Here is a 26,480-nt window from a genome sequence, read left to right as displayed (position 1 = left end):
GACTCTTTTTCGAGATCTGTCTTCTGATTATTTTTTTTAAGTCGTGTTACATAGAAGTACCAATTCTATATGCCACTTAAAAATATGTAATTTTATTTTTTTATCTTTATATTTTAAGTGGTATTGAGTATGAGATTTATGTTTAGAATTATTATTATTATTATTATTATTTTTTGTGGTAGAAATGAGTAGAATTTTTATGGTAATTTGGAAAATATTTGAAAAAGGAAGGGGCAACTTGTAAAAGCGGAAACCCTTTTCTTCTACCTACGATATTTCTCTTCAGTTCACAATTTTCCTACCCTAATTTCTCTACCTTCCAGCAGCCCAGTCTTCCTCCATTCACAGACTTCTAGTTCGCGGCTTCAAGTTCAAGCTCCCGCCACAGTTCGTGGCTTCAAGTCCGCTCCGTCGCAGCACTTCGGTGGCTCGGTCCTTCGAAGCCACGGTTTCTCTCTCTCTCTCTCTCTCTCTCTCTCTGATTGGTTCATTAAATCAGGATTCATTAGTTTATTTTGTTGTTTGTACTTTGAAGTTTTGAACTTTGGACTTTGGAAGTTTGGAATCAATTATCAGGCCCTAGCCATTTGTAAAATTTGTCAATACGTGGTACCTGTAGGATCAACGGGTTTTAAGGGGGTTTAAGCTGTAAAGACGACTCTAACGGTAAACATTGGAAGCTCATCTTTTTGTTAGCATAAGGTTACCCCGTCTGTCTTTAGGTATCAGTTAAGAGCTCTCTCATTAGATTAGCTAAAGTTAAAGTACATTTTTTATGAATGTAAGATGAATTTTGCTTTTAGTTATTCCATTTACATAAGTCTCCACATTGGAATAGTCATTTTTTTATTATACGACAATAAAGTAATAGAAGATGAATTTAGCTTTGACTATTCACATTAAATCTCCATATTGGATTATCTATTTATTCATTATATATTAATAAGTAATTAATAATTTCAAAAAGATTTTAAATTTTTAATTATGAATTTATTTTATTTTATCATATTTTACTATTCATACTATTATATATTAATTAGTAATCATATTCTAATTATATTTTTTCAATTGTCATGTAAAAGGGAGAGAAATAATTGATATAAAAGAGAGAGAAATAAATAATATAAAATGTAGTTGATGAATGAATAGTTCCTTTCAAATTTGGAAATAATTTTAGAAGTGACTGTAGCTAGCTTTTCCAATGTGATCATATTTTATGGTTTAATAGCCAAATCTTTAATAAATTTAGCTTTTAGCTAATCCAATGAGAGTGCTCTCGAGTCCTTGAAAATATTTACTATTGAATTTGTATTTCACTTTGAACTTGTTTTTCCGTTCATGTTTGTGGGTTCGCTTTCTTGTACTTTTTGTCTCTGATGTATGTAACTTATACCCTGCCTCCCCCAAGGAAAAAAAATTCATGTGTGCATACTTTTGTTATTTTTATGAACCTGAAGATGATAACTTTAGAATGTTCGATGGTTATTACCATTTATTTTTTTACCGAAATGTGCTGTTTTTTTCCCTATTCTAATTGAGCGACCAAATGGAAGAAAAAGGACATTGGAATTATTTGCTTTAAAGCTTTCTTAGTTGTTCCATAGTAAGGTAAACTGATCAGTTAAGTGCACATTTCAGGGTTATGGGATCATCAAATATCAGAGATTTGTTGACATCATTTAGTCCTTCTTTAGATTTCTTTGCCATAAGCTCTGGAGATGGTCGAATTAAGATTTGGGAAACTTTGAAGGGCCAGATACAGACTGAATTCTCAGACATCACCTCAACTGATGAGATAAATATATTAACCAGACATGAAAGAGGGCACCTATCAGTTGATTATACATGCATGAAGTGGTTATCGTTGGACAGAAGGAGAAAAAGGAAGCTTGGTTACTCATTGTTAGTCTTAGGAACAGGTAGTGGTGATATTTTAGCACTGGATGTCTCTGCTGGTCAATTGAAATGGAGAATTAATGACTGCCACCCTGGGTGAGTTTATCGTGAAAATCAGATACTTGATTAATAATAAAGTTTATTTGTGCCATGATTTGATATGCTACCGCATATGTTGTACGATCATATTAAATTTATAAGTGGGCTATAATTTTTCCCCATCTATCTTTAAATCATGACAGCTTTATCTTTGAAGCCCTGCGTTTAGATTAGCTGGCTTTTGTTGTAACCCACCATTAGAGTAGACTGCATTCCAACTTTTTTTTTTGTTGACAAATATTGAATGCTGTTTCACATTCTTTCTTCTTTTCTTAATCACTTCACCTCTTTCCGTGATCCATAGGACCTTGGTTGACCAAGGCCTAGACAGACCCCCAAAACTGGGTAATATGCTGCAGCTGTTGCTGATATCAGCAGACTTGGTTGTTGATACCAGCACTGTTGACATAACTGACAAATAAATTACAAGGCAGACATCCTATGTTTTGGAACATGCTCTTGATAGTTGTGGCTTTTAATAGGCTGGAAGTCTCTAAAGAGATACTTTTTTTTTTTTGTTGATGGTAAGGTGATTCTATTAATGAGCACAAAAGTTCCATCTAAGTACGCAGGGTGTATACAACAGATACACGTAGTTTTTTTTTTAATATAGGTAATCAAGAGAATTTTTTTTTTGATAGGTAATCGAGAAGTTATATTCATAGAAATAGGCAAAGCCTAGGTACACAAGAGATTTTATTCATAGGAAAATGAATATAACTAGAAACTATTTGTAGAAACATGACGTTGGTAATGTTGGTGAAAGTTCTGTGGTCAAAGACTAGATTTTTAAGGGAACACCAGAAAAGATCTTAAATATGTGATATGAATAGTTATTTATTTTGGCATGCAATAAGAATATTTTAATATGTAATTAATTACGGAAGAAATTAACAATGAATGATTTTAGTTTAGCTGTAATGCTTATGTCTATATTTGGTGAACCTAATCCACTTCTCTCCTTCCCTCCTCTCTCTCTCTCTCTCTCTCATGTGCAGGGGTGTTAATTCCATTTCATCTCCTACGAATGGTTCCTGTATTTATACTGCAGGTGCTGATGGCATGTTATGTGAAATTGATTCTCTATCGGGAAACCTGTTGCAGAAGTTCAGAGCTTCTACAAAGGCAATTTCCCGTATATCTGTTTCATCAGGTAAATATTCTTTACATATTGGTGGGGATTCTTGCCTTAAAGTGGTGGTGAGTTAACACATTTTACTGAGAACGTTAATGTTGTATGTATACATAAATATCTTACAGAAGTATTTTATCTGGAATAATGCAGTTCTATGGTCAGAATGTGGTGCTGTGGTTAAGTGAATATATAGTCAACTGTGTAGTGAATATGACATTAAAAAATTCACACGGTCAGTGATGCTTTAATCTAGGGGATTCAGTCAGGTCTTTATTCAATCATTTGGTATTGGAGGATGTGCTGTATGAACTAGAGCCCCTTTAGATATCTTGTCTGGCTACGTGGTAGTAGTTGTAATAGCAATAATAATATTAAAAGAAAAAATGCTATATACTATACCATCATTCTACTCTCATCCAACTATGTTGATGTGACTATCAACTTTTGAATATATTGTTTTAAAAACAAGAATTGATTTAAGCGTCGTACACAGTGCCGCATCAGTATAGTAGGATAAGAGTGGGTATAGCATCTAGCATAACTCTGATGATGGCAATAATAATAATAATAAAAACAACAACAAAAGAAATTGTAGAACGTTAAACATAAATGAAGTAACTCGAGTGTTCAGGGAGAATACTTTCCATGTGTTAGGATAGAAATAAATTATTGTGTACTTATTAATCTTCTAACATTGAAACCTTGGTTGCAAATTCCTCAGATGGGAAGATATTAGCAACTGCATCTGCACAGTTGAAGATTTTCAATAGTTCTGATCACAAAAAGATGCAGAAGTTTTCCGGGCATCCTGTAAGTCTGATGCAGTTCTACATTCTTGTTGTGTCAATACTGTTTTCCTCTTCTTCTCTTTAGATGAGTGAATATTTAGTCTGTGTGGTTATCTTTTCCATCTTTCTGATCTTATTGAAATAAGTTTTTTAACTCTTTATAGGGAGCTGTTCGCTGTATGATTTTTTCTGAAGATGGGAAGTACATCCTCTCCTCTGCTGTTGGTGAAAGATATATAGCAGTATGGAGGATTAGTGGCGGCAAAAAGCAGTCAGCAAGCTGTGTTCTTGCAATGGAGCACCCTGCTGTAGTACTTGACAGCAGGTGCATTGATAATGGGGAAGCCAGTGATGCAGGTCTATATGTTTTGGCTATTTCAGAAGTTGGGGTTTGTTATCTTTGGTTCGGTCAGAACATTGAGGAGCTACGCAATAATAAGCCCACAAAAGTCTCATTATCTTTTGAGGACATTGCATCTATAAATCATAAGGGTGCATTACCTACAATATTTGCTGCAAAATTACAAGCCATTACCAAACCTACATCTGGGCAGGTCTTTGTTGCTTATGGGTTGCCAGTAAAGCCATCCTTTCAGAAGATTTTAGTGCATTCTGGCTCAGATATAAGTTTGAATATCTCCAATGATGGGGTTCTTCTACCAATTAGTCAATCTCGCATCAAATCTAAGAAAGGATTGGATTTTCAAAATGGAGGTATGAATCCATCATGAAAAATCTTCCCTGTTCTATTTATTGTTAACGCAAAGGCATGATATTTCTTGAAAAGAAAATGAAAACAATTTTTAGTGCAGATATATAATAGATAAAATAAAGTAGGTCCTGAGGATTGAGTGTTTTCTTGCTTTGATAAATCCAGTTGCACAATAATCTTATATGAAACTTTTTAGGTGCTCCTGCTTATCTTTTATTTTCCGTAATGAAGTTCGAAGATTATTAAAATAGTCACACCTGCACGATGTGTGGTAATAAATTGTTAATTTTTAACTCCATTATATTTTTAATTTTTTTTATAACCTGATTGTGAAGTTGTTCGAATGTTGCCTTCTTCAATTACCAATTTTAATGAATTTATAAATAGGAAAGAAGATGAAATGTTATAGATGAAAGAAGATGGAGTGTTCTTGACCTTTAAAAGTTCATGAATTTTCAAATTATTTTAAATTTATGATCACTCAATATATGAATGGATGGCATGGCTCTACAAGAGTAAAACTATTTCTCCAAAAATTATATATAGAGGAAAGAAGATGAAGTCTTCATAACTTTTAGAATTCCATGATCTTTCAAATTAAATTTGTGGCCATTTCACTTATGAATGGATGACGTGGCTCCACAGAAACAAAGCTATTGTTTTGAAAAATTATATATAGAGGAAAGAAGATGAAATGTTTTAGATGAAACAAAAATAATTGTCCATTACATTTAAATTTCCATGACCATTCAAATTATTTAAATTTACTGTTATTTAATTCCGGAATTGATGGAGTGGCTCAGCAGAAGCAAAGCTATTGCTTCGAAAATTATTTTAGATGGTCTGACTATGTTGTTTCCATGGAAACTCTTTTAGTGTAGCCACCATGTTGTGACAGAATTTACTATTAATGCTTTATTTTCGTTTTTAATTCCTACAGTTCGCTCGCATTTATTTTATTTTCCTTTATTTTTGGTGTTGGATAATGCACATATGTGATGTATATTGTCTATTTTCATAGTGTTTAGGAGTAATGCTAGGGACAAGGCCCATACAAGCCCTTTGTAAAAAAGTGGGTCCCACTAATAAAGAATAGTTTTTTTTTACACTTTTAAGGTGGGATCCACTTTTTTACAAGGGCTTTTTTATTTGGGGCTTGTGCAAATCATTTCTCATATGCCTAGTGGTCTGCTTTAATATTAGTTCCTTCATTAGTTACATTTTATTGTGTTGATTTTAAAAACTTGTTTGGTGATAAAACAGTTACTGCATTAGACCGTGCAAATGCGGAGGATGCCTTACTTCCTATTCCGAAGATTTATTCTCATGAAAAAAAGAAAACATATACAAATATGATTGTTGAGCCTGATGAGGCAATGGCTCATTCGAGTGGCAGTAACAGTCGAGCCAAGCTTGTAGAGAGGGAAGGTATGTCTAATATACTTGCCGGAATCTTGTAACATTTTATATTTTTGCCTTATACTAGTCTCTCATATGGTTTATAAATTGATTTTTAATTTATCAGTTTGGGGCCAGGACATTCTTTTAATGACTCTTTGGGAAGTGCTTGTTCTTCTGATAATTTGAACAATTTCTCATCCACTCAAGTTTAAATTTGAGTATAGCCACCAGACAAAAGCATGGGCATGGAAATGGGTTTGGGTTTCCATTCCAGCGATCTCTCACTATTGATGACTATTAGTAAAGAGACTTTAGTGTTTCACAGCCTGATGTTGTATGTGGTTTTGCCATATTGGGTGGGTTGTGGAAGTAATGCCAATCTATGCATGTTCACACAAGGGTTCAATGTGGAATTTTCTATATTCTTCACAGGTTATGATGTAAATCATGAAGTTAAACTTTCTTAAAGTGAAATTTCCTCTATGTTTCAGCATAATCTACTCTATTTGGTTAAATTAGGGTTAGTGTGATTGCAACTGAACTTCTGGCAATGGCCTTTGGCCAAAATATGGGTTTCCACTTTAGAAAAGGAAACGATGAGGTGGCATATGTCTTTCTATTTCACTGGCCTGTGACCGTTATATGCTTGTGGTTACCAACTTTTCCTTTTAGAAGAGTAAAAGAAAGTTTTTTAATGGTGCTCCTGGTTGGCCCTATACGCCTGCTGGTCTGTGCAGATGACATGGATGAAGTAGAAGTGGACACTGAAGCATTTTGCATGGAGGACAAGCTGAGATCATTAGGGATACTTAGTAATGGAGATGACCTAACATTAGACTGTACAGTTGATTTTGCAACATTCAAGGGTGTTAATCTTGAAGCTGAAATGCCACCAAAGAAGGTTTGTTGATTCTATTGTTTTGTTTTTTTTATCAAATCAGAAACTAAATATCATTGTCTCCCCACTCAACAACACATGCTCCTCATCCCCTCTAGACAAAGGGGAAAGCATCAGCCATTGTTATTTACTCTTTATATGTTTCCTCTACCAGATAAGGGCATCTGTTCTATCTATGGACCCTAGTGATGCATACAAGTTACTGCGAGTGTTGGTGGCCAAGTGGCAATCCAGGTTAGTCCTTTCTCTTCTATTGATGGTGTTGCAAATACATTTTAATCAGTTTTATGTAGCAATCTATTAACCATATAATTTCTTAAGCATCTTCTTTGTATTCTACTGAGCCAACTCATCCTTTATTTTATTTTTTATTTTATCTTATTGATCCATCCCAACCCTTAACATACTAAAAAGGCCTTTCATTGTATTGTCTTTATCACCACAATTAATCTTCTCGACTTTTTGATATTAAGATTTAAAATAAAAAGGTTTGAAGCTGAAAGGTTTCCTACCATTAATGATTACTAGTTCAATTGAGAGGAAAAAAGCCAACTCATCCTTTATTTTATTTTTTATTTTATCTTATTGATCCATCCCAACCTTAACATACTAAAAAGGCCTTTCATTGTATTGTCTTTATTACCACAATTATTCTTCTCGACTTTTTCATATTAAGATTTAAAATAAAAAGGTTTGAAGATGAAAGGTTTCCTACCATTTTTTATTACTAATTCAATTGAGAGAAAAAAGAAGACTTTTCATCTTATAGTGATTATCAAAACCACTCCCCCCACAACTGATGTGATTTTTTTTCTCTCTCCTAAAATTTTCTCTCCGTACACTTTTTTCTTTTCTTGGTTTTCTTGTGTCTTGCTTCTGGTGTTGGGTCGTCTATGGTGGTAGTTCCTTGTGGTGTTTAGCATGTAGTTCAGTGGAGTTAAGTTATAGATTGGAGATTCTCGATATAGTGCATTGTAGGGTGGAGATGGGTATGAGCACAGAGGTCTTCATTGAACAGAAGGTATTTGTGTTCAGTAGGGAGAATGATAGGTGGTGGAGAATCACCGAGAGTAGTTGGCGTGTGGTGAAATACATTTCATTAGAGCATGAGGCTTTGGGGTGGTTGGGTTTGATGGTGAGGGAGTGTGCTGCATCTTTGGGCTCTTCAGAGTTTATTAGAACTCGTAGAACTGGAAATGCAGTTTTAATGATACAGAGTGGGTGTAACCGCAATGGAAGATATTTCTCCATTTCGGATTTTGGGCATGAAAAGAGGAGAGGAATGTTAGTGGTTCCAGAGGGCAGTAAGGGTGAGGGGTGGAGGAAATTTGGAGATAAGTTGAGGGAGTTCATGGCTCATCCCTCTATTTCGGGGGTGAGTAACAGAGTGAGGGCACTCCCATGGCATTCGCAGGCAGCCAAGGTTGATGCTCCTTCATTGATGGTGGATGCCTCAAGGTCGTACAGTGAGGTCCTTCAAGTGCAGAAAGTACGGCAGCAAGAGGTGAGTGGAGCGGTGCCTATAGTGCCAGAGGTTGTGCAGAGATCGTGCAGAGGCAGTGAAACAGAAAAAGAATTTCTGTTAAGGGGTCTATGTAATATGGAGATTAAAGTGGGGCTGTTGTTGGAAGAGTTGCTCGAGCTTAAACGGTGTGTAAAGGGAAAGGGAGTGAAGGATGCGGGTAATGGGCCGGGAAGGGAAGATGGGCTGGGTGTAAAGGAAGGAAAGCTGGGCTGGGATGGGAAGCTCGCTGGGTTGGCGAAGGGGGAAAGGGCCAAGGGGTCGGGTCAGGTTGCGGGTCCAAAGCTGGTTTGGAAGGCGACTCGGGTACCACCCGATATTTCGGGTCAGTGCCTTGCGCAGCTTCCCGGGACGCCGATACGTGCCGGAATGGCTACGGTACCGGCACAGAAACTCCCGACCGCCCTCGAGGAGCATCAGGGTGAGCCGGTTCAGGTACCTCGCCGGGAGGTTATCGAGGAAGGCATGGTTTCGACTAAGCCAGGGCCGATACCCACTATTCCTACGTTGTCGTGTTGTAGGTTGTCAGTGGAGGAGCCACAAAAGCTGTCGTGTGAGGTGGACGAAGGGACAGCAGCGGTTTTTGTGCAGTCTCACTTGCCGGAGCATGGGCTCTCCCTTCTTAGGGCTCCGAGAGTTCAAGAGGAGCCTACGAGTGGGTTTTGTCTGTCGATGGTTCACTGGTTGGGGTTGGAGGAGGCTCAGAAACAGTTGTGTGTAGGGGAGGGAGGTTCTGTAGTTTCGTTGGAACAGGGGTTGGTTGTTTATGAGGGGTACACAGTGGAACCAAGTGTTGATGTTTCTGTGGGGTATGCAGGGGAACCTAGGGTCGAATCAGAAGTTGTAGGTGGCTCGGAATTGGCTTTATTTGCTTCAGTCAGTAATGCTGAAGAGGGGGTCACTCTAACACCCTTGTGCACACTCCCACCCAGTAATTATGGGAGTTCTTCGTCAAAGTGGGTTTTCAAAAAAGTAGAGGAAATTCAGGAGGTCATTGGGATTTCGTTTGGAGGGTACAAAGAACAATTTAAGGCCCTCCTTGTAGCACTTGAGGCTAGTCATTCAAAGTCAGCCTCCAAGCGGGATAGGGAGCTTAAAAAGTTAACTTGCTCTATTAATTATGATGTGAAACAAGGGAGTGGTGGAAGGGATCGGTCGAGGGGGAGGGGTAACATAGTGGTTTATGAAGCCTAAGATTTTATCATGGAATGTCCGGGGGCTTAATGATCGTAATAAGCGCCTCCGAATCAAAGCTTTATTGCGGTTGTGGAAGGGTGATGTGGTGTGTTTGCAAGAAACAAATAGACGTTTTATTGATAGGAAATTCGTGTGCGGTTTATGGGGGTGTTCATATGTAGGTTGGACTTATTTGGCCTCTTCGGGAGCCTTTGGAGGAGTATTGCTTATGTGGGATAAAAGAGTGGTTGAGATGATTGAGGAATGTGTTGGAGAGTTTACGGTTGTGACTTTATTTAAAAATGTGGATGATGGATGGGAATGGGCATTTGCAGGTTCCTACGGTCCTAACGTCGATCGGGACAGGAGAAGGTTGTGGGAGGAGTTGGCGGGAGTATACTCCTTATGGGAGGTGCCGTGGTGCATGGGGGGTGATTTTAATACTATTCGGTTTCCTAGTGAGCGGTCAGGACACTGTCGTCATTCTTTGGCCATGGAGGAATTCAACGAGTTCATATTTGATCTAGATTTTATGGATCTCCCTTTGGTAGGGGGTGAATTCACTTGGTCAAATGGGCAGGTTTGGTCGAGACTAGATAGATTCTTAGTATCTCTTTCATGGGAAGCTAAATATCCTGAGGCAAGCTAGAGAAGACTAGCTCGAGTCAGTTCTGATCATTATCCTATCCTTTTGGATTGTGGGGGTATTTATAGGGGACGACGGTAGTTCAAGTTTGAAAATATGTGGTTAACAGCAGATGGATTTGTAGAGAGGGTTAGTGGTTGGTGGTATTCATATCAGTTTGTCGGTACTCCAAGTTACATTTTGGCAAGTAAGTTGAAGGCATTGAAACAAGACTTGAAGAAGTGGAATTTGGAGATGTTTGGTCATATTGACAACCAAAAGATTTCACTATTGGAGGAACTGCAGGAACTTGAGAATAAAGAGCTTTTGGGAGATAATACGGAGGAGGTGTTATTGAGGAAGGGAGCGGTTATGGCCAATTTGGAAAGGATCTTGCTATCGGAGGAGATCTCATGGCGTCAAAAATCTAGGGCACTTTGGTTGAAAGAAGGTGATAGATGTACGAAGTTTTTTCACAAAGTGGCTAATTCACATCGACGGAACAATGTCATAGAGTCACTTCAATCAGGATCTCAGGTGATATCTTCTCCTTTTGAGCTTGAAAATCACATAGTACAGTATTATGAGTCTCTTCTCTCGGAATCAGTTAGTTGGAGGCCGAAGCTTGATGCTTTGCATTTTGAGGAAATTGATTCGCAGAGTGTGAGTAATATGGAGAGACCTTTTGTTGAAGAAGAGATCCACAAGGTCATAGCTGGCATGGCAAAGGATAAAGCGCCGGGGCCGGATGGTTTTTCAATGGGGTTCTTCCAAACTTGTTGGGATATTGTAAAAGATGATGTTATGCAGGTTTTCCACGAATTTCATGCCTTTCAGAAGTTTGAAAAATCCATCAATACATCCTTTATTGCTCTTATTCCTAAGAAAAATGGGACTTCGTCTATTGAAGATTTTCGGCCGATAAGCCTGGTTAGTAGTGTGTATAAGATAATCTCGAAGGTCATTGCTAACCGGCTTAGCCCGGAGTTAGAACATATTATCTCCAAGTCCCAGAACGCTTTTATTCGTGGGAGACAAATTATTGACTCAGTACTTATTGCAAATGAATGCTTGGATTACAAGATAAGGGAGGGAGGTTCAGGTGTTTTGTGCAAGCTTAACATGGAAAAGGCTTATGACCATGTGAATTGGGAATTCCTCTTATATGTGCTTGAGAGATGTGGCTTTGGGATTAGGTGGATTGCATGGATGCGTCAGTGTATTTCTACCGCCCGTTTCTCAGTTTTGGTTAATGGTACACTTGCTGGTTTTTTTGCTAGTTCAAGAGGCCTTCGACAGGGAGATCCTTTATCTCCTCTTTTATTTGTCATAGTTATGGAGGCTTTGAGTAGGATGGTGCAGGCTGAGGTTGGGGGAGGTTTCTTATCCGGTTTTCAGGTGGGTAATGGTGAGGTTGGCACTATCACCATATCACATCTTCTCTTGGTAGATGATACATTAGTTTTCTGTGAAGCAAAGAGTAGCCAGATCCAAACGTTAAGAGCATTGTTACTTTGTTTTGAGGTAGTGTCGGGGCTAAAGGTGAATCTGGGCAAGTCTGAGATGGTTCCTGTGGGGGCAGTTCCTAATATTCTCAGGTTAGCTAGTCTCTTGGATTGTAAGGTGGCCTCTTTTCCAATGAAATACTTGGGTCTTCCCTTGGGAGCATCTTTCAAGAATAAAGCTATATGGGATGGGATAGTGGAGAAGATAGAGAAAAGACTGGCTGGTTGGAAATGAGTGTACTTATCGAAGGGGGGCCGTCTCACGCTTATCAAGAGTACTCTTAGTAATCTCCCAACGTATTTTTTATCTTTGTTTCCTATGCCAGTAGGGGTGGTGAATAGGGTGGAGAAACTCTTTAGGGCGTTCCTATGGGGTGGAATGGGAGAGGAGAAGAAATTCCATTTGGTTAGATGGGAGACTGTATGCGCCCCAGTTGTGAATGGGGGTTGGGTGTCTGTAATTTGAGAATTTTCAATAAAGCTTTATTGGGAAAATGGTTATGGAGATATCATCTGGAGGAGGGGTCATTGTGGAGGGATACTATTGATGCTAGATATGGGGTAGATTGGGGTGGGTGGTGCTCTAAGGAAGTAAGTGGGGGCTATGGGGTGGGTTTATGGAAGTATATAAGGAAGGGGTGGCCAGGTTTTGTAAATCAAGTTCGCTTCGTAGTTGGCGAGGGCAGTCACATCAGATTTTGGAGGGATGTGTGGTGTGGAGTCCAGGCTTTGGAAAGAGTTTTTCCGACCTTATATTCCATTGCAGCTGATAGGGAAGTTTTAGTGGCTGATGTGCGTATATTCTCTAATGGAATGCATCTATGGAATATCCTTTTTAATAGGGACCTACATGATTGGGAATTATCTATTGTTTCAGAATTTTTCAGCTTATTATATTCCACGGAGATTCCAGCGACACAGCGAGATAGTTTGAAATGAAGGTCTAATAACCATAAGTTATGTACAGTCAAGGCGTATTATAGCATCTTGACAACACGACTTGAGATTACTCCGTTGCCTTGGAAGAATATTTGGAGGGCTCGTGTGCCCCCTAGAGTAGCTTTCTTCGTTTGGAGTGCAGCTATTGGGAAGATACTGACCACGGATAACTTGAGGAAGAGAGGATGCATAGTATTGGACTAGTGCTATTTGTGTAAGAAGAATGGAGAATCTGTGGACCATCTATTACTACATTGTGAGGTAACAAGGGTGTTGTGGGATGAGATCTTTCTGAGGGTTGATATTGCATGGGTTATGCCTAAGCGGGTGGTGGACTTGCTGGGATGTTGGTCAAAGCTGCAAGGTTGCAATCAAGTGGCAGCAGTGTGGAAGATGATCCCGCTGTGTATTATGTGGTGTATTTGGATGGAAAGGAATGCCCGTGTTTTTGAAGATAAGGAACGCACAAGTACTGAGTTGAAGAATTTTTTTCTCCACACTCTAATGTGTTGGTTTTCCAATATTGTATTAAATGGGGACAATGTTCAGGAATTCTTGTCTTTAATTAGCCTTTAGAATGTTTTTAGGAGTTCCTTTGTATACGTCCTGTGTACAAGGATTACGTTTATTCATTCATATATATAATATCTCTCTTTTTTACTGATAAAAAAAAAAAAAAAGTGATTATCAATACCCATTACTTGTCTCCTTGGCTTTCCTGCCACTTAACTCTTCTATCACTTTATTATTACTTTTCCAGTAATAAAAAAAGGACTATTCATCTTATTGTAGGATTGACTCTTCATTACCTATCCGTTTGGTTTCTTCACCTCTTAACTCTTCTACTTTGAACTCTTTGTATTCTCACCAGGTAATTTTGATATTTATTGAGATTAAAATTGCCATTCCTCCAGATGATAAGAATTTTCTTGTTGTCTTAACAGGACATGGAGTGGAAAGTATGCCCTTCCATGGATATATCATATACTTTTGAATCACAGTCATCATGTTATGTCTCAGGAACTGACAAGCCAGATGCTCGACTCCTTATACAAGGTGAAATGCTGTGAATTTCTTCCTAGTTTTTTGGAGTTTAATTTTATAAATATGAAATAGTGGATCAGTCGTTTTTTTTTAATATTTTTTTATAAGTAATATATTTTTATATTTTTTTATAAGTAAAAATATTATATATATAAATCAATAGGAGTAACCAAGTACATTGGACGTATACAAGAAAAACAAGAAAACGTGTTTTCTCTGATCACAACCTTGTGCTTGTGCTTATATTATAGACATTTGATTATGTAACTAGATATGTCTTCATCTACAGTTTTGTTGTAAAAGTTGAATTTGATGGATGGTTGTAGAAGGGGAGGATTATAAGGTTTAGGTGTTAGAAAGGCCCAAGGATAAGCCTTTTTTTCCTAATTAATGTTTGATTTAATTAGGATATTTGATATGCCATAAGATTCATAAAAAAGTTTCATTTCTATAACTTCACTGAAAGGGAATGAAGATAAAAATGTGGGTTCATTGATCAATAGGGGATCATACTCTCTGGATCTGATTATTTAATGTCTTAACGTGGGGGAGTAAAAATATCTTTCCAGAAGCAAGCTTTGATCTAAAGTTGTCGTACATTGCATGACATGTTTAAATCATGTTTTTCTTCATACAGATTACTAAACCCAGAGGTGCTGCCATTCAACCTTTATTACAATTATCGGGTCGTTTGCAACTTGTGATGGCACAGGTTTTTAACTTTGCATCCTCTCTCGTTAACGCATTATTATCTTATGAATTTGTTGTTTTTTAAGTCCACCGTTCGTACTCTTTATACAGATTGACAGGGCTTCACAGAACAAAACTCTGAGTTCGGCATATGACAGCCAAATAAATGAAAGTGAAGATGAGGATGAAGAAGTTGATGAAATTCTTTATGAAGAAGAAGATGATGAATCTGAATTAAGCAGTGATGACAATAGCTAGGTGCATTGTACCATATGAGGTAAACACTATATTAAGAACAATGAGATTTTATTTTTCCTTTGTTCTAGAAGTCTATATAATTAGGAGGTAGACAGCTTGGAAGAGATAATTATGTGAGCATCCATCAATACCGTGAGCTTTGGTTGACATTTTCAAGGCTTGGTAAGGTACTTGGAGTTTGATCTTAAGGTTTTAGTCATATGCTTGGAGTAAAGGTCATAATCCTCATGTAGGCTGCTGAAATCTATGGATGAGACAGCAAGGGTGTCCTTTCTACCAGTTTCATGTTGATCAAGACAGAGAGGCTTAACACATGGTGCAGGATGTACATCAATTTATTGATGTACCAGGTTGTTTACCGATGGTGCCAAATTAACCGACTTCAAACCCTTCTGTGGTCAGGCTGTTTCTCGTCCTGTCTTATTGACTACAGCTTTGTTTCCTTCTAGTTTTACTCCTTGCTCATGGGGAGGGAATTCGGGTTATGTCCAGACTTGTCCATCAAGTGTTCTTTTTTCTTTTTTAATTTTTGCCTGTAATGTTCAATGAGGCACAGTTTTGTAATTGTTTTCATTTATAAAAGGCCAAGCAATTTTGCAAGAAACTTGCTCATCTTCTTTGACCTTTATTCCGCTGCTCCTGTTTATTTATTCATTCATTCCTTTTAATGTATCAAGTGTATACTTGGACGTGAATTAGGTTAGGACTGCAGTGTGGGTACTTAATAAGGAGTTAAAGACCAAACATCCAAACATTAGGCTTGTGTAAGATGTTGTCATATCCTGCCAAGTAGCACATAATATTTCCAGTTGGATTTTAATAAATTCTGCACAGCTTTTTGATAATTCAAAGGGTGCAATTATGATGCACATTGCAAAACATGTGCTAATTAGAGGGCTCAAAACTGTATGTATCTTTTATTTTTTTGTACATATCCTTTAGCCTTTTAGGTGGTATTGAGATTAACACTTCTGTGTAATTTTAAAAAGCACATTGACTATATTTAGGGGTGTAACCGGTCCGGTCCGGTCCAGTTTTGGATAAAATCTAGGACCGAACCGGTATGTACCGGTTTTATATTTTTCAAAACCGATTACGCACCGGTTACCCTCCTAAACCGGTCCTTCCGGTTTTACCGGTTTCCGGTCCGGTCCGGTCCGGTTTTCCGGTTTTTTAAAAATATAAATTTCACAATTTGTCATTAAAAATTTGTTTATAAAAAAAAAATTGATTTAAAAAAAACTGTTTTATACTTTTATTAATATATTAGACTATATAATAGTATTAATATTAGACTATTGGTATAGTTATAAGTTATATATTAGTATTAGTTATAAACTTTTAGTGATTTAGTATTAACATTTTATGTAATAATTTATAAATTATAATAAGAAATTATTTCATATATGAATATATATGTTATATATAAAATTTCACATAAAAATTTATAATTATACATTATATATAAAACTTATATATATTAAATATAATATATATAAAATATTTTGTATAAAACTTATATATAAAAATATTATTTTTTATTTTTTTTAATCAACCGGTCCGGTCCAAAAAATTCCAGAACCGGAACCGACCGGTTTTTATGTTTTAAAAACCGGTTCCGGACCGGACCGGTTCAAAACCGGTAAAACCGGTCCGGTTCGGTCCGGTCCGGTCCGATTTTTCGGTTTTCCGGTTTGAGTTTACACCCCTAACTATATTCACCAATATGAAGTGGAGAGTGGAAAGAACGGTAAAAAGTTGTACGGCTTATTGATATTGGCGGGACCGATTATTGCCAGCATCTTCTCTTATAGTAATCATTAGCAGAGTTAATTAGAGGCAAATAGATGGAAGAAAAGAACACATGTTAAAACTCAGCTTGGGGTTTTTTTCTTTGGAAATCATAATTTTGTTGGTTTTCCCACAGGAAAAAAAAATCCCTTTTCACTGCAAATGTTTTGAGATAGTATAAACTAAAGTAAATGATTATTATTATTCAAAAGGAAAAATATTGGGAGCAGCCACTGTTGGGAATAGTCACTTTTGCACACCTACTTGGCATCATCCAAATCACACATCTTTCAAATTTGAAATTACTATGGACTGAGAGAGAGACGATGAGAGAGAGTGGAGATGAGAGAGAGTGACGATGAGAGATAGAGTGACGATGAGAGAGAGAGCTGAAGAGAGAGTGACAATGAGAGAGAGCTGAGATGAGAGAGAGAGTGACGATGAGAGAGAGAATGAGATGAGAGAGAGCTGATAAGAGAGAGAGAGTGACGATGAGAGAGAGACCGAGATGAGAGAGAGAGCTGATGAGAGAGAGACGATGAGAGAGAGCCGGCGAGAGAGAGAGACAATGAGAGAGACTGAGATGAGAGAGAGAGTCGATGAGGGATGAGAGAGATCTGATGAGAGAGAGAGTCGAGGAGAGAGAGAGAGACGGTGAGAGAGATTTGATGAGAGAGAGAGAATCGAGGAGAGAGAAGATGAGGGATGAGAGAGAGAGTCGAGGAGAGAGAGAGCTGATGAGAGAGAGAGAGATGAAAAAGAGAGTTGATGAGAGACGATGGAGAGAGAGATGATGAGAGAGAGGAACAGAGAGGGGTAGAAGCTGTCTGGTGCATTTTGCACAAAAAAAAAAGAAAACAAAAAAAGAAAACAAAAGGACCGGAAGCAGCCACCACGTAGTATGTGTAATATGTGCACAACTAGAGTGATTGTTCTTTAGCAATACTCTATTCAAAAACGGAAAGCTGACAAATCTAAAATAAAATAAAATAATAATAATAATAATAATAAAAAAGGAAGGCTGAGAAGAAGTTTACTTCCAGAATATATGAACTTTATCGGATTCGTTGAGAAGAAATGAATACCAGGCAGTACTTGCTAGCCTCTCAGAACTGGAATCCAGGAATAATACTCCCGCACACAAAAGCTTAGAATCTAATTCTTTCCTCAACATTTTCACATGCTTATTAGAAAATATTACTGTTCCACTGTATTTTATTATTTTTCTAATAGTTCCCCATTAACTTTCTTTCCGAGTCTCCCTGGGAGGAAAAGAACTTCCCTTTCATACAGGCTTTCATCCCTTCTACATTATCCTACAAGCATTTGGATTTTCCTCACTAAACATTGATGCGATATTTCCATGGCCATTATTGCCATTGTGGTAGTCATCAGCGTAGCGGTCCATCCTACTGTAATTTATGTTTCGTGGTGGTGAGCTGACATACTCATATTCAGTTACATACGGTGATGGCTTGTATGTGTTATAGCTATGTGTAACATTCACGGGTTGAGGGGGCTCTTGTTGCAATCCTTGGCCATTTTGGTACTTGTGCCATTGCCCACCATATCCGTGACTGTAATTATATCTGTAGCCGTACTCAGGTGGATGGTGGTATATCACATGAACCTCTCCAGCATCTTTGGATCCAGAGGGTTTGTATGTTGGCTGGCTTGTGTTATTGTCTGGAGCCATAGGTGGTGGTGGTGGTGGTGGTGTAGCCTCTGCTGGTGGATTTTCAGGTGGTGCTGGTGGGTCTTTTGGTGGCTCTGTTGGCGGGGACGCTTCGGCTGGTTGAGCTTCTGGTGGGGGAGGTGTTGGTGCATCAGGGGCTGGTACACCACCCTCCTGAGGTGCTTGTTCTGTTGGTGGAGCAGGGGGCTCTGTTGGTACTGTGTGAGAACAAATAGTAGCAATTTTCCTTGTCTTCTTAATGGCTTTGAGAATTCTTTCTGGATCTGCCCACCCTATTATTGTTAATTTCTGCTGAGGGAAGTCAATGTTGAGATCATATATACCTGTAGAAAATAAGCATTAGCTTGAAAACTAGGAGGTGAACAAGTGCTTTTCAGACCACTAGATGTTACCAGAGGAAAATTCTGAAGACTAATAATCAGGCACTTTCTTGTTATCAGTTGCCTACCAGTAATGCCATGTAGTGCTTTCTTTATCTTTTGAACACATCCATTACAGTCCATCCGGACCTGTATTTCAGTGACTCGAGGTTTCTGCATTTGACAAATAGACTAAATGGTTAGAACAATATCCCTTGTTATGCATGAAAAAGGAAACTACATGTTGCATAAAATGTAGTGAAGTAGGTTTCGGAGGCATACCTCTAACTCTGGAAACATGAGCAATGGGAAGGATAGAGGAACCAAGAGGGTGTGTGTGCTCTGAATGGGAATGAAATGGAGGAAAGTGAGAATGAAGAATCAATAGGTGGCATTTATTTGTACATGGTGTAGGAATACTTTGAAAAGCAAAAGGTGTGGGACATGTTACGAATCTCTTTAGAGGGATGGAAAGAAAGATGGGTATTGCTAGCTTGATTAGGCTATAGAAAGGGGTCGGTGTTTTTTATTGACCTTTGAAATGAGCCGAAGGGAATTTACTTTTTGGGATCGATGGACATCTACAATTGTGGGACGTCAGTGATGCAGGCTAGGATATCCAAAACCGACCATGCAAAAGAAATTATAAAGCGAGAGCTGATGATAGATCATGTTGCATGCATGCTTCATGGGTAAAAAAAAAAGTATCAAATCAAAAGAAGCTTTCTAGGTTGAGGATATCCACTATCAGGGAATTCTTTTGTCACAAGAAACCGTCGTAAATGAAATGACAAAATTGTAGTTCATCTTTTTCATTTTTGTCGAAAAGATCGATAGAGGTTGACTCCAGAAAATGTTTTGTTGTTAGTTTTATTAACACCCCCGGGATTGATTTATTTTAGATACAACCTTAACCTGCTATACAAACACTAAGGGTTGTTTTTCTGCGAATTATGCGTGTGGACTTGTTTTGGTGACATGCTTTGAGTCTCCATTAATACAAAAACTCTGAAACTTTGTTTATCACCATTTTTTTTCGGCAGAGGAAAACCTTGACTATATCAGTGTCCCTTAACAGCAAAAGAAAATATGAAAATAATGGAAAGGCATTAATGTCTAAAATTGGGTAATCCTGACTTATCAAGAACCAAAAATCCTATCAAACTTTGAGGGAGTCGAGCAGCAGTAGAAAAAGACGTCAGCATTTCTGATGTTTGCATCGAACCCAACTGCATTTACGAGCAAGCCTTGTCCACCCCTGATTCTATTCTTATGCTAAATAAAGGAACCCGTTTTGAGATTGGTTGAAGTAATGAAGTTTAAGTGATGCCATGGAAAGTAAGTTTTGAGTAGTGCAGTAGGTGGAATTTTTTGTGGCATAATCTGTGAGGATCTTTCCAGCTTGTTCGTTCTTTTTAGTAGATATTTTAGATCCATTCCTAACTTTATAGTTAAATGCCACGCACCCTGCTAAATGCAGCAGTACTGTTAATCAATGCCTAATGTTGTTGCTGGTTAGAGAAGAGAGGCAGTGGAAGTACTTCTGCTTAAACAAGTAAACCCCGTCCGCGTGGTCATTACTGCATGAATTGGAGATTCCTTCCTATAATTAAATTACTTACGCTCGCAGGCTTCAAGTTTTGCATGGGTCTCTATAGTTTTGAGCATAGGGCAAGGTATACATACTGTAGGCAATATGGTGCGTGAAGATCTTCTGCAATTCCCTGCCTAGATTGCAGGGTAGGCCTTCTCGAATTGTCTCCAATCCGACCAAGAGATTATGTTTGAAATATTTTCAAAATAATATATATAATATTTATTATTAATAATATTTTGGAGATTTATTTTTAGAAGTTGTGAATTATTTTGGAAAGAGAAATTAAGGATAGTTATGGTTATAATATGAACAATGCTACACAACCTTCCCAACATCCACACATCATATTATTTTAAATTTTAATATTTTTTAATATTTTTTTCAAAATTTTTTTTGAGTTTTTTATTTTTAAAATAATTTAATTTTTCTATTTATTATTTATATATTAAATATTTAATGAAAGAAAAAATAATAAAAATTAAAAAATATGTATTGCGTGGAGATTGTATAAATAGTAAGAAGTTGTATAGATTTTTTCTTATAATATTATTGGGTCTATAAGCAATCATTGGCTTGGTGGCCATTGGTTTACTTTGAAGGGCTTGAGTTCAAGTCATCACGAAACGGCTTTTAATTTCTCTTTTTCGTGAGAAGCAAAGCACCAAGGGCAAGGGCAAGCGCATGCGTGAAGCACTGCGTCGCACCAGGGGGCTCCACCATGCACTGGCAACGCTTGGGAAAAATAAAAGCCACAAAGCGCGCCCACTATGGTTCGAACTGGTGCCACCCAGTTGAAGAGGAAGCAAGCAACCATTGTACTAAGTCTAACTATTGTGCCATATGGCAGCAGACACAATATATAAAGCTATTTCAAACAATTTTCAGATGAAAAGTTTCACAACTTTTGGTCATCTATAAATAGACCTATTAGCTTACCATTTGAATATGACATAATAGAATTTCGAATTCTCTCTCTCTCTCCCAAGTTTTTCACTTATTCATATTGTTAGAATCTATATGTTCTCGAGAGAACAGATTTCTAATTTCTTGGTTAAATAGCGAAATCTGAGAGTATTCGGAATCTAATTTCGTGTGTACTTAATACAGTTAGACAAACATACTTGTTCTGGGTTTCATTGTATCTTGGAGGTAAATTCACTTGTAATCCGTGTGCATACCGTTATTGGTGGGGATAAATATTGTCTTAAAGAAAGCGATATTGTAACGTGCCTTGAAATAAACTTTCTCTCACTATTTATTATTTTGCAGCACCTTTGCATCAATAGATTACTGGAACCAGGTTCCCAATATGGTGCCTGCAGCCAATTGTTCACTGGACGTTTGAGTACAAAATAATCTGTTATACTCACGCATTTCACATTAATGGGTGGCTTTTCAAGGATCTCATTGACTAAAAGTTACAAGTGTGGACAGGAGCATGCGTATACCATGTTTAAACTACAAATTGGGATGTGGGTTGTTGAGATTTGGCTTCTGAAAAGTTGTGCAGAGTGTCACCAATTTCATGGCATCAATTATTTAAGTGGAGGTTTCTTGAGGTGTTGGAAAAGAATATTGACATATTTTAAGACAATTACTTTGCCATGCCTTGTGATTGGCGATAATAAGCCAAATTTCCTAGCCTTAGCTTCTTTATATCTCAAAAGAGTAAAACAAAAGTCATAGCGAATTGGACCTCTGGTCTAATGGTCTTAGTATCTACTGTTTTCCCAAATGACCAAAGTGAAAGGAGAGATTAGTGGGCGGTAACTTTATATGAAAACATGGTCCATGCTCAAAACTCAAAAGAGCAAATGAAAATGACCTGCTTTTGAGTTTTGCTGGGCTTGGATTACAGGGAATATACAGGCTGGCTATCATGCATGACGTTGAATGAATTCCCATCCTTGTTTTGTTATGGTAGCAAAGCATCTCTTGGAAAAAGATTTGACTTGTACTGTGTTTGGGTTTTACTTTGCGTTAGAGTTGGCAAAAGTTTGTGTCTAAAACTTGCTGTATTCACTTTTTTCTATAGTGGATTTATGACTGGTTTGTATAATGAGATGATTTTAGATGAGTTGAATAAAATATTGTTAGAATATTATTTTTTAATATTATTATATTAAAAAAGTTGAATTATTTATTATATTTTGTGTAGGAATTTAAAAAAGTTATAATGATGAGATAAGATGAGATGAGTTGAATTGAGAATATTTTTGTATCCAAACGAGGCCTGAGCATTTGAAGAGAATTTTTAGATTTTGAAAAATTATTCAAACGAGTTTCTACTTCATCAATAAATATCTAGTGTTCTTTATTTCTATGCTTTTAATTATTTTAATATTTATTGACTTGCTATTTGCTAATGATTGGTGATATCAATTGTATGTAAATTCTAAATTCCGTTGTGAATGGGATAAAACACTTGTTCACCCCCTTTGGAGTTTGGTGTATTCAAAGATCTGTGCCATCTGGATTATCTTTCAATTTCGATTCCTTTTGACCGAACAAACATGCCCAAGCACTCCTCAGTGATGATTGGGTTGATGTCTAAGCTATGGAAAGACACCAGCAAGACCTCAATATCGATTAATAACAGTAATAGCGAATGATCAACTTATCGTTATTCGACTCAAATCTATAGATCAGTTCAATACTTGGATTTACATGTTTTTTTTTTAAGGTAGAACAAATTCCATTAATTTATAACGGGACATAACAAGTTTGACCTGAAATATACAGAATACAAGCTAACTATTGCTTTTAAGGCTCCCCAATACATAAATTTCTTTGTGATTAACATGATCTAGTCCATTACTGTAACTCTCTACAGATAAACCATCTGAGAGATATCACTCTATTCTAATACAGAATTAAACAACTCCACACTCTATCTAAGACAGAGTAGAGGACACACTCTATTAACAAAAATCCAAGATACTATGTTTTTTTTTTAACCTAAAACAAAGGAAATAACAAAAAATGTAAAAGATACGTGGAAAAATAGCAAATTACAGCTTGAAAAGTTGTAAATCTGCATTTTTAACCTTAGAAGAAATAAAAAATGTAAACATCGAGACTGTGGTGGCACATGAGGGACACGTGCCACCCTGGAAGTACGACAAAACGTTAGGTCTGAAGAAATCAATAGTCCTGGTCCCAGAAAAGCCGCGTGTGGCGGCGATAGAGCTCCCCACTTGCGGTGGCGTGTGGATGTTACGCACGCACTTTGGACTGTGCATGTGGCTCACAAGCTGCTCCGTTCAACGAGATTCTTCGCCCGTCTGAAGGATTGACGATCTTGCGGTCGGTGTGGTGGTCACTGACTTCGGAAAGCAACATATTTGCATTTCGCCCTACTATAAATAAAAAAACAAACAAAACCAGAAAAATAAAAGAAAAACTAGATTTCAACATAATAAAGCCCAAGGTTTTTTTGTTTTTTTGTGTTGAAAGATGCCTGACTTTCGTAACCTCTCAAGAGTTGGACATGATGCATACTCATCAACCATAGCTCAAAAGTCCATAGTATAGATATATAAAAGCAATAATATTTGGAAGATACGACTAATTATGGGTCCGACTTGTTATGATTCAAGGGACGGCAGATGAGATGTCAAGCCCGCCAAATAGAAGTTGTTTTATATGATAGAGCTGTCTGTATTATACTTCAAAAGTCTCGCCTCTGAACATTATTTTGAGTACAAAGCAATGGAGTATACACCACTACTAGCCGACCCCATCACCAGATGAGAAAGCGTGAGGTGCGCGAACACTTTACCTTTTGTCACCTCAAAACTATGTAATTCTGATCTGATATATATATACACACTCATCAATGTCCAAATCACTCCACTATTTTTCTTGATTCAAAATCACAGATTGAAGATGATTACCGGGATCATCGTTGATGAGCACACGTCCCCAGTCGCTGTCGAGAGGATATGGAAGGCAAGCATAGGTGACATGCGGAACCTCATGCCCAGGATTCTTCCCCAGCTCGTATCAAGCATTGTCATTCTTGAAGGAGATGGTGGAGCTGGCACCATTATGCAGCATAACTTAAAAAACGGTTCTTGTTCTGAATAATGAAGCTTAGTTTATAATTATTACACTAATCACGTAATCATACTCGTTCGATTATGCTAACCAGATGTATGTGCTGGTGTTTTGTTTGACGTGATCATGTGCAGCTGTTAAGGAATTTGGGTTTGTCAAGGATCGCATCGAAGTCATAGACCACGAGAACCACATATTTAAGTACTCTGTCATTGAAGGTGGTCTTGTTGGTCTCAAATTGAAGTCTTTCACAGCTGAGATTACCTTCAGTTCTACCAGAGAATTAGGAGGCTGCTTGGCCAAGGTAAAAATCGAGTACGAGTCATTGGAAGACGGCAGCTTGCTGTCTGAAGAAGATGTTACAAGCATAAAAGAAGGGAATTTGGCGATGATGAAGGCCGTTGAGGAGTACCTTCTGGCAGATCCGAATGCTTATGTATGAAATTTATCAATGAACAAAATCGCTTCTGCAGAGAGGCTCTGACGACTACGTAATTCCTATTCTAGTATTTTGTATTTTTGTTCAACAGGAGAAACATATTATTGTCTTGTCTGAAATAGGTTCCCTCGATTGGCAAGAAGTTTTGAAGCTGTATTGCAAATGTTTCACTACAAGTGAGGCGTATAAACAAGAACAAGAGAAGAACTTTATAATCTGTAGTATTATTTTTCTTTACGAAAATCACTGTGTCTCATCAAATCTCTTTTGTATGCATACCCTTTTTTTCTCAATGAATTAAAGGGTCATATAATAAACAACAAACAAATATTTCATATCACGCACTACAAGAAAAAAAGGGGTTTTCCAGCACTCAAAATTATCGTAAATATCCCAATAATCGCTGCATTTGATCAATTTCAGCGCTTTTTAATTTGCTGCATTTTCGACGAAATTAAGATGCCATTTCTGATCAATTTCAGTGATAGTCAAACTAGGCGTAGACTTGAGGGTTCTCCAAGAGGTAGGCTTCCACAACTTTGTAGACCCCAATAGCACTGTCCTTGCCTGCCTTAATTTCTTCTTCTTTGATTTCAAAGTCGCCGATGGTGTTGTAATTGCTTGTTATCTTACAGATGCAACCTCCATCACTAGCAGCCTCAAACTTAACCTCATAAGCAATACATTCAAGCTTGTCACCCAAGGGGTCCCCCTCAATCAGAGTGTATTTGCACACGAAATTCTCCTTGTCAAGCTCATCAATCCGGTGCTTCACATATTTAAAGTGGCTAGCTACATGATCATAAAACCAAACGAAACATGCATTAAAGTCAGTTATATGATATTGAAAGTACTGCCAAGGTAAATCAGTGATCATATAAGTTCGGTTGGCATAGTTTAGTTTGCTAACCTTCAGTGAAGTTGACTTGTTCGATGCTTCCCGCTCCACCATCTCCTTGAATTAGATCGACTCTTTTTATGAATTGAGGTACTAGTTTTGGGATCAAGGTAGAAGATTCTAAGATCAATGCCTTGAACATTCTCGCTGGGGCAACTGGGCATGCGAACTCTTGTTTGAAGCTGGTGACACCCATGGCTTTGCAGATTGTGGGAAGAATGGGGGATAAATGATATGGTTTATGAATTGGTGGAAGCCACTTTGGCTATATATAGATCGAGTAGGAGATGGGGTGGTTTGGTAACAATCCACTGAGGACAAACAAAATGAAAGGTTGAAGGTTCGGAGAAAATGGGAACTTTCAAACTTCAAAAGGCTTTTTAATATTCAATTTCAGGCTTCAATTTTTGTGGCTAGTCTTGGACTGCTTTTGTTTCAATGTTGAAAATTCTATTCAAGAAAAAAAAGGTTCATGAATGTGGTATTACACATGGGCGGCACATGCTGCATGGGTTGAATGGGCTTGAGAACTCAGAGCATGCTGACATTCTCTGGCCATGAGTCAGAATGTCCCAAAATATAACGTTCAGCTGCCAATCCTAGCGATTCCGCAGTGTTATATTTTTCCATGTAATGACTGTTTATAGTAAAGGATAGTGATTCCCAATTGCCATTCTTCAAAGAATTTCAATAATCGTTGGTGGATGTGTAATTCTCTGTGTTTGCAATCGGGCAAGAGTTTTCATGGGACTCCCCCAGAGTTGGCAATGCTAGTACGGTAGTACCAGTACGACCAGCAGCAGGTGATATGATTTCCAATCTATTTATATGGTAACTCCCCAAGGAATCTGGTTTTCTTTCTTTTCCCCCCGTTATATGCTAAGGCCTCATTTCCAATCATCATTTCCATTTTATATTTTTGCCTATATCATGAACTTAAAGAATGATCTCCA

General features: G+C 37.6%; 4 protein-coding genes across 5 annotated transcripts; 2 read left to right on the top strand and 2 right to left on the bottom strand.

Annotated features, from left to right (window-relative positions):
- Nucleotides 1–287: 287 nt before the first annotated feature.
- LOC108988988 (WD repeat-containing protein 43-like) lies at nucleotides 288–15,292 on the top strand. Its single transcript, XM_018962424.2, has 12 exons — nucleotides 288–448; nucleotides 1,639–1,992; nucleotides 2,994–3,148; nucleotides 3,852–3,940; nucleotides 4,083–4,632; nucleotides 5,894–6,058; nucleotides 6,769–6,932; nucleotides 7,084–7,163; nucleotides 13,641–13,752; nucleotides 14,378–14,452; nucleotides 14,542–14,707; nucleotides 14,922–15,292. Exons 2-11 carry the CDS (start codon nucleotides 1,643–1,645, stop codon nucleotides 14,686–14,688), a joined length of 1,887 nt encoding a protein of 628 aa, XP_018817969.1. The 5' UTR covers nucleotides 288–448; nucleotides 1,639–1,642; the 3' UTR covers nucleotides 14,689–14,707; nucleotides 14,922–15,292.
- Nucleotides 15,293–17,676: 2,384 nt separating this feature from the next.
- LOC108984932 (leucine-rich repeat extensin-like protein 3) lies at nucleotides 17,677–18,894 on the bottom strand. The gene is made up of 3 exons (XM_018957040.2): nucleotides 18,817–18,894; nucleotides 18,624–18,708; nucleotides 17,677–18,498 (listed from the first exon to the last, which is right to left on the bottom strand). Exons 1-3 carry the CDS (start codon nucleotides 18,832–18,834, stop codon nucleotides 17,786–17,788), a joined length of 816 nt encoding a protein of 271 aa, XP_018812585.1. The 5' UTR covers nucleotides 18,835–18,894; the 3' UTR covers nucleotides 17,677–17,785.
- A 4,893-nt stretch (nucleotides 18,895–23,787) lies between these two features.
- Nucleotides 23,788–24,867, top strand: LOC108984928 (major pollen allergen Bet v 1-D/H-like). Of its 2 annotated transcripts, XM_018957036.2 has the most exons (3): nucleotides 23,788–23,895; nucleotides 24,013–24,203; nucleotides 24,325–24,867. In XM_018957036.2, the coding sequence occupies exons 2-3, from the start codon at nucleotides 24,020–24,022 to the stop codon at nucleotides 24,630–24,632; spliced, it is 492 nt and encodes a 163-aa protein (XP_018812581.1). In that variant the 5' UTR covers nucleotides 23,788–23,895; nucleotides 24,013–24,019; the 3' UTR covers nucleotides 24,633–24,867. The 2 variants fall into 2 exon arrangements, with proteins under 2 accessions (XP_018812581.1, XP_018812580.1); XM_018957035.2 differs by lacking the exon at nucleotides 23,788–23,895 and having other exon boundaries at nucleotides 23,916–24,203.
- Nucleotides 24,828–25,882, bottom strand: LOC108984929 (major allergen Pru ar 1-like). The gene is made up of 2 exons (XM_018957038.2): nucleotides 25,540–25,882; nucleotides 24,828–25,421 (listed from the first exon to the last, which is right to left on the bottom strand). The coding sequence occupies exons 1-2, from the start codon at nucleotides 25,721–25,723 to the stop codon at nucleotides 25,123–25,125; spliced, it is 483 nt and encodes a 160-aa protein (XP_018812583.1). The 5' UTR covers nucleotides 25,724–25,882; the 3' UTR covers nucleotides 24,828–25,122.
- Nucleotides 25,883–26,480: the final 598 nt, after the last annotated feature.

Source organism: Juglans regia, chromosome 7 (assembly GCF_001411555.2).
Source record: "Juglans regia cultivar Chandler chromosome 7, Walnut 2.0, whole genome shotgun sequence".
NCBI classification, from domain to species: domain Eukaryota; kingdom Viridiplantae; phylum Streptophyta; class Magnoliopsida; order Fagales; family Juglandaceae; genus Juglans; species Juglans regia.
The sequence above is the reverse complement of the archived record's forward strand: the minus strand, read 5'-3'. Positions and strand labels throughout refer to the sequence as shown.